Source organism: Aythya marila (genome assembly GCF_965140915.1).
Source record: "Aythya marila genome assembly, chromosome: 1".
In the NCBI taxonomy this organism is placed as follows: Eukaryota; Metazoa; Chordata; class Aves; order Anseriformes; family Anatidae; genus Aythya; species Aythya marila.
Window position 1 is genome coordinate 146,860,916 of NC_139042.1, and position 8,394 is coordinate 146,869,309.

The window sequence follows — 8,394 nt, forward strand, 5'->3', positions numbered from 1 at the left end:
CTTAACAATAAAAAAATCCCTTTCTTTCTTTTTCTTTTAAAGAGGTGAATATGTACTCGAGAGTTCCAGCAACACTTGATTAGCAATGAGCCATTAAGTAACTTACATTATAAATGATTATCATTATTTTTGCAGAACCTACAAGACACAAAGTCTTCTTACACACTCACTGGCTCTGCAACAGTTAATGAACCCATGCCATTCTTGAACAGCTATTCTGAGTGCACAGAAGGACTTCTTCAATGAGTAAAAGCAATATTAATATGGATTTTTATCAATGGAGTTGACGAAATAGTTCAAGTAATTTCATTTCTATGTAAATACTCTCTTAATATATGTTTATTCCTGCAGTAAACAGAGCACAACGGCACTCATATTAAATCTTTACCCACACTTTTAAAGAAGTTTTTATGGAATAGGCAAAAGGGATAAAAATGCTGAGATTACTCAAAAGGATTTGGATGCTCAGTTAAATGAACAGGAATTAAGCACGCAGTCCCGTAGGCAGCTCTACAAACATCAGATTCTGTTGAGAAGGGCATGAGCCCATCATTTTTGCTCAGCCAAAATTTCCATTCATCTTCCCTGGTAATTTTGCTTGAAAGCCAACAGCTTGATTGAAATTTGCTCTTTAAAAGAGCATGATTAAAAACAGTTGCATCTCTGTTAAATTACATATATGTTCTTAGTATTTTTAGCAGAAATGCATTATCAAACTAATTATCTCAGATGTGTCAGAGGAATGTGTCAGGTTCTCATTACTTCTGGTAAAGGTAATTTTTAACGACCTGCTTTTTGAGTTTGATGCAATTAATGTATTAAAATTGCTTATTTAAAAAGGGAAGGGCCAAATCCTACTGGAACTCACATGCATGAAACACCAGTGATTTCATCCATTAAATGATTTTGGAACATCTCTGAACAAGAGAATGCCTTTCCTGTATTTGTGGAAACATGCAGTTATTTGATTTCCCATCTGCATCGACAGACTAAGAAAACTGCATCACTGAAAACAGTGAGGGCGAAATACTTGGTTAACCTAAGATTCAACTCAAAGCCTATTTCCTGCTTAAATTTTAACTAACCCCTCCAGATGAAATTCGGTATGACAGAATGGAGCACAGACCTTGTGCTGGCCTTTCTTCACGGGGACAATTTTAACCTCAAAGGAAACACTAAAGGCCTGAACTTGCTGCATCACCATGTTCAATAAAACATTTACTATTGACTTCACTAGGATCAGAATCAAGGCTTCAATAAAGTCCTTTTTATAATGAGTACATTTGGTGGGATTTCAGACACATAAACAAAGTGCTTACTTACATACTTTAAACGTATGGAGGATACATGAAAAAACAGCTGTTGTAATTTGCCTGGCAAAAATTTACATTTTACAACTTAAATCCACAGACCTGAAAGGTAAGCTCGTAGCATTGCATGCAGTTGTACGAAAAGGAATCTTTTTACTCCTAGAGATAGCTGCACGTAGCCTCTCTTCAGGCTTTTCCAATTGTGTATAAATAATCCCTAGTGACGGATGGAGTAGTCTTGTTAAGCCTTTCTTCCTCAATTGTGCCATGCATCTGACAATCAGAACAGAGAAGGCTTTCATCTCAGAAATCTTGCATACTATTTGGTGTGGAGTTAGGCTGCCCAGGAATTAGTTTCTCTTATTTTCTCTTTTTTTTTTTTTTTTTTTTTTTTCTTTTTTTCCCAGTGGTGGCATGGGTGTAAGCATACATGCAATAAGATGTTTTTTAAAAAGGATTTACTACAGCTCCCATGGACCTTGGGGTAGGGAGAAAGGTAAAAGGGGAGTTGAAATAATAAGGTCACTGTAAAGGTTTTATTAGATAAAATTGGATTCCAATGGCAGGCAGCAGAGCCCCATCCAGGCAGGCTTAACTGGCAGACCTCCAGAAGTGAGATGCAAGGTCCTCTGAGCAGTAATTGTCAAAATGGAGCAGTCTCTGGTTACTGTGCAGCCTCTTTGTGTACTTTATCGTACCTTTATAATTAAACGATGTAATTTCTTTTTATCCTTTCTTGTTTCCTTCTCAGCTAGAGCAGGAAAGCATCTGAGCAGCATTGCCATATGATGCAGACAGACCCTGTGGCTTGCAGGTTTATTTTTGGGGTCACTAAGAGTTGTATGCAAGGCACTGTGAGCTGGAGATTGCCATGGCAGGAAATGAACTCAGCCTTCCCCCTGCCACGAATGGATGCTTACCTGCATTTCTAACCTCTGCGTGCATAGTGTTGGAGGTGGTTGGTTCCCTGGGATTTTTTGGTAGGCTATAGCTGCTTTTGCTATGAACTCAGTGGCAAACAGGAAGCCAGTGGATCTAACAGGATATAGGGAACACTATATTCAAAAGGGCATTAAGCAGCAGGGCTACTTAATTGACTGAGGAGACTCTACAGATGCCTGAGAATCAGAAGAAGCTTGAAGCATTGTGCTGGACAAAACAAGGGCCAGCATTTCCTGGCTGCTCAGGGCTTCAGGGATCAAGACTGAAATTTTGGTCCTGGGATGTTAAAAGACTTGATCAAATGCCAAGGCAGAATCAGAGGAGCAACTTCATAACCTCTTCTTTTTGACTGGTCCTTCTTTACAAGAGTGCTTTCCCTCAGTCCAGATAGCCCATTCATAGGCATAAAGATTATTCGTGTGAGTAAAAGTTAGCCAGACTGGGCCCTGGGTTTGCATTTTTGACTCCAGTGGTCTCTTTATTGATTGGAATTTATGGTTCTTATGGTTCGGTTTTGCTTTGTTTTGTTTTTAGTTCTGATAACAAAGAGAACGTATTGCCTAGTTTTGATGCAGTGTTGGAATATTCTTCAGGTCTTTGGTTTCTTCTGTCTGCCTGCCTCTCCCTGAGTATGCTTGATTGTAAAAAAATATTTTAACTCATTGCCTATTTATCTAATTGCATTATTTTGAAATTCACCTGGCTTCTATGGGGATATAAAAAATAGATAGGAAAACTATAACTGGAACCAACTACTTTGTATACGCAATAGTGTATATTATCTCTATCCATAAGAAATCTGATGCAATGGGTTTCCAGCTTTTCCAGCAAAATCCAACATAAATGTTTTCATTTATTTGCCAGAAGTAAAACTAACAAATACAGAATAGAATTACAAAAGTGACCCAGAGTCTTCAGAAACAGAACAGTTTTTTAAAACCACTGGCATCAGAATACTGCCAACTACCATAGGGCCTGATCCTGCCATGAGCCATTGCCTACAGCTTGTATTAATTTCAGCAGAGTTCACAAGCAGAATAACTGCAGGACATTTGCAAAGCTAGTTAGGCTCTTAATGACTATTTTTTTTATTATCCTTTGATAGACAAACCTACCATTTTCAAAACTGGAAGTTTTGCCTAGGGAAAAGTGTGGGATCTGTCTCTAAATAAATGGATCACTTAGCTTCTGTAAAAAAAGAAAAAAACCTTAATAGCTTTCACATTCAATTACATATAGAATTATATGCAATATTTGGGGCCAGAACCTTCATTGGTTTATCCAGTTCCGGAAGAGGTGCACCAGATTTAATTAACAGCCAGCAGAGGATGGAGAGTAAAAGGCCCGTGTACCAATGCCATCCTCTCTTACATGGTATTTGCCCTGGAGCTCTGGCTTTACCCAGAGAGATATTTCCTCTGTGCAGGAATATGCACCCCAGCCAGGGTATTTGATGGCTGCAGGTACAGCATATTTGTGGTTCTTCACGTTTGCACAAGGTATGTTTTGCCCAAACACCACCACCCCTGCAATCTCTAACTCCATATGAGTGTCTGACATGAACAAAAAACTAGACAAGCATGGTTGAGATGAACCTCCAACTCCTGCCTCCTCTGGGACTTGTAGCTGTTCTCAACATCTGACAGCAGTGCCAAATGTACTTATTTCACTTTCACCATTTAGCTGTAAAGAACTTCTGATGTCTGTCCTTAGGTGGGAACAGGAACACTTGTTGCTTCCCTTTGTAAAGATGGCTCCTGCACACACATATCAGGTTTCTAATTCAGTGATTCCAGCATACAAGCATTATTAATAGGCAATTATTTTACATTATTTTTTGGTGAAGGCAGAGTAAAATCCATTCATTTTGATCTAGCCATGTACTTAAGTGGATAAACAATCTTACAATACTGCTATCCTAGGTTGTATTTCTGAACAAGTCAGAAGCTGAATCTTACCAAATGCCATTATATTTGCTCTTCTGTGTTTCAACCTGGAGGTGCCAAAGCAACACTTTTCATCACAACTGAGACATGCAGTACAATCCTCCCTCCAAAATGAAGCCTATCTTCTCCTGCATTTAGCCACCCCAGTGTGCGAGGCCACACTGTCTCCATCACAAACACTGAACAGAGCTGCTCTAACACACAGCCTGGTGTCAGGGAATTTCACTGGGTTGTGCACATCCCTGAACCCAGGACAAGGCAGGTGGTAGAAGAGGAATGACTCTAACTTAATTCAAGATGAAAAGCCTCTCTAGTAATTGAAACTGTTTGCCCAAGGTGAGGTCTGGTGCAATGTTTGCCTGCTAGCAAGGCTGAAATTCTCAGTTTGTGCCCCGAGCATGGAAGCACATGTGGCACAGTGATCCAGCCCTCAACAGCAGGTCCAGCACACCCATCCTTGCCTAGGTGGAGGAGAGGAATCCCTCAGCATTGGCACAAGCAGCAAGGTGCCAGGACGCTGACACTTGTCCCTTACATGCAGGATTGAAGCCACCAATTCATGCCATGTAGGTCATTAAATAGCAGCTGGACATTAGGGGTCAGTGGCAACACAGAGAGGTTCCCCACCGCATCACCCATGTGCATGGCTTCAGCGCAGGTCTGTGCTGTGCTATGAACCTCCATGGCTCCCTTGTAAGACGTACGGAACTAGATGTACACATTGGCAAACACATGTGAAAGTATATCCCCCGCGAGTAATCAGCCTTAAGCATAATTCTGCATGCAGAGCCTGAAGAGGGAATGAACACGGGCTATCGAGGGAGTTTGGGACAGAGAATACACGTAGAAAACAAGTATTTTTAAAGCTTGCCCAGTGTAAGAAGCAATGATTTCACTGTGATGGAAATAAATCTCCAGAGAAACATCTGAATGCAACAGAAGAACCATGGGAGGGGAATGTTATTCTGTTGCATGGAGTAACCATGCTGTGGGCAGCAAAGATGCTGTCATCCCTAGCTGAAACCCCTGCAAAAAACATCCTGCAAAAACATAAATCTTTCATAGACGGGATGTATAGACAGGGTTTTATGCACATCTCCCCTTGATACACTTCAGATCAAAGAAACATTTGAGGTGAACTGGCCATCATTTTGAACTGGCATGTCTGGGGAAAATAGAATAAGGAGGAGCAGAAGACAAGGAAAAGAATAGCACAAAAATGCTACAGGCAAACAGATGCACCTCCACTTTGAGAGACAATGATTCCTAACACTCCCAATAAATTCATGTAATGTTTTGTAGGCATTGAAAATATTCCAAAACAGCTCAGTGTAAACAGCAAGCTGTGTTTCCTCCCGCTTTTTAGCATTTCTCTTTGTTTACTCTCCATTTGACGACAGAAGATGCCTGCATGTGAGCGCTACAAATAGTGTAATTCCGGACTGATGGGGCATTTGGTAAGGGAATGATGAAATACAGACACATACAGCCTCCAATAAAACAACATGTACTTTGCCTGAGTCAGCAGGGTCAAACTAAAAATAAAATAAAAAATACCCTGTGTCTGCTTTATTAATGCACTTTACTACTACGTGGGAAATATTCGGATGCCATGGTGATGGGCAGACTGCAATAAGCTTAGGGAGACAGAGACAGGCAAGAGACATTCTGGGGTGTGTCTGCAGTGGGTGACCCCACTGCCTGCTTGCTCCCCAGCCCCACGTCTCTGCAGTGGAGACCCTGTGGGGAACAGCCCTGGTGATGCTGTGGGGAGCAATGCCCAGCCAAGCCACCTCGCCCTCCGCAAGGAGAGGGGCTTGGCTGGAGACACCCGCTCCCATCTGCGAGCCCAAAGGGCTCTACTCAGCTCAGGAGGGCCTGGCACGTCCATTTGGTAAAAACAGCCCTTACCTTTGGCAATCAGCTCCTCCAGCTCTTGGTCGAACCCTTGCCGGTGGCATTTCCTCCAGAGCCCCATGTTGGTTGAGTTGTACTGTCTGTTGCACTCGTCGACTGCGCTCATGGCAAAGATCTGCCTCCTGTTCCTTGCCAAGAGGAGTTTCCCTTCCCAGCGGTCCAACCTCGACCTGCTGGCCCTGAGAGGCAGGTTGTTGTTGGAGTTATATATGAAGCCAGGGTCATTTCTCTTAGTGGTGATGCTCTTGCACCTCTCCCTGTGCTTCCTGGCGTCAGTTTCGTACCAATGGTCAGAGCAGATCGCCACAGCCAGCATGCCCAGGGCACACAGAGCTAAAGAGAGGCCAGCATACAGCAGCAACCTTCCAGCAGCCATGCCTCAGCTTCACAGAAACACCATGGGCATCTTCACAACAGGCAAAGCCCTTGAGCGTGAGGCCACGCCGAATCCTGCAGAGCAGCTGCTGGGTGTCACTCGGCAGAGGCTGCCTCAGACATCCCCAGCTCGTGCGGCTCACATCCACGCTGCGGGGGGACACCCGGAGCGCTACAAAGTTCTGCCCTGGGGGCAGTCCTGGGGGCTCATCTGCCTCTGCTCCCCTGCGGAGGAGACCTGGCGAGGGGAAACACAGCCTCCCACCTCCAGCAAGCCTATACAAAGGCGTCCTCTTGGCCTCGCCACGAGCACCCGAGCTGTGGGGGCTGAAGGAGCAACCCCCCCCACGACGAGGCTCGAAAGCTACGGCTGTTTGATCAGTCCATTAATCTCTTTCAGTCTGACCAGCTGGGAGATGCGGGAGGGATGGCTTGCAGACCTGGGGCTTCAGCCCAGCATCGCAGGACAGAAAAGTTCGCCAGGCAGCAGTGTCCCCCGTTGAGGCAGGCGGCCGGCCCGGGTTCAGGAGGGGTGCCTTGCCTCGTCTTTGTCAGCAGCCCAGCAAGAGCAGCATCCGGACGGTCGCTCGCTGGCTTGGGTTGAAAGCGGGGTCGAAAGGGAGGGAGCAGGAGGGCGAGCAATCTGTTGTTGCTGCTGCTGCTGCTGCTTTAAATCGCGGCTGAAACGCAAGCTCCCCGGCTGTGGCTGGGAATGCAGGCATGCACAGGTTTCTCCCTTAGCAGACTTCAGCCGGCATCCTGGCTTCCGAGACACCTCAGCTCCTCTCCGAGACACCTCAGCTCCTCTCCGAGACACCTCAGCTCCTCTCTGAGACACCTCAGCTCCTCTCTGCCAGCCTCGCCGTTCACTTGGCCGGTCCCGTTGTCTGCGCTGGCATCAGGGCAGCCTCATGCAACGAGCCCTTCCCTGGCCAGCCGTAGCCCGAGCACCCCAAATCCCTGCTGTGGCAGCGAGCACGGCGGCTGTCTGCACCCAGACAGGGCGAGAGGCACCAAGGGAGCCGCGGGGGCCTCCGGATGCGCTGCCACGGAGCGGGGAGCGCGCACCTCCCGCTAGGCAGCTCTGGCAGCGGTCCTCGGCCCCAGCATCCTTCTTCCACCCCCTTCCGCCGGTATCTGAACGGCTTCTTCCTTCGTCACCGCCGCCTCGGTTTGTTGTGCACAGTTTTCCTAACACAGGGGCACGTTAACCATCTGCAAGATGAAGGCAGGCAGGCAGAGCGATGGCTGGTTGAGAGGATGCTCGGGAATGGGGAGGGGAGGTCGGGGGAAATCAAACCAAAACAAACCGGGGTGGGGGGGAGGGAGGGAGGGAGGAAAAAAAGCTACACACCTTACACGGGGAGGGGAAAGCAGCCCCTAACAGTTGTCAACAGCTTTCGGTCTGCACCATTTCTCTGCCATATGGCCTGCTCTCCACGTAGGGGCTGAGGGTTTTAGCTCAGCAGCTTCATGTGAACCGTATCCCCGGCATCAGCAGATATATATTCAGACATATTTTATTATTTTTTTTGCTCCTTAAATTTCCACTCCCTTTCTCTCTGCTGGGAATAACTCACCCATCTTGTAGAAATCAAAAGCAACAGAAGGCGAGCTGGAGTCCGTGAGCTTTAGAAATCTCATTTCACCGTTTTTTAACCCAAATAAGAGTGAATCCAATCTTCCGTACACCTGGGAATCTTGCCTTGTTCAAACACTCAGCCCTGCAGCCTTGGCTAAAGCCTACAGACAGAGAATACAGAGCACGGAGCCAAAAGCCAGTGATGTCACCCGTGCAACGTGAGACTCATTTCTTATTTCTCTAGCCTCCTTAAAGATAAACTGCACCACTTCGCAGACAGGAAATGTCGAAGCCTTACTTTCTTACAGGGGGAAAATGTAAA

The 8,394-nt window shown here is 45.8% G+C and overlaps 1 protein-coding gene across 1 annotated transcript in view; it reads right to left on the minus strand.

The window, feature by feature from the left end:
* The window catches only part of TMEM178B (transmembrane protein 178B), a gene marked incomplete at both ends in the record, with an annotated part of 192,661 nt that extends 186,170 nt beyond the window's left edge, over positions 1-6,491 (minus strand). Inside the window, one exon of the mRNA XM_082784738.1 lies at positions 6,110-6,491. Within this exon, the coding sequence (XP_082640864.1) occupies positions 6,110-6,491 (382 nt within the window). The remainder of the gene's footprint in view (positions 1-6,109) is intronic.
* Positions 6,492-8,394: the final 1,903 nt, after the last annotated feature.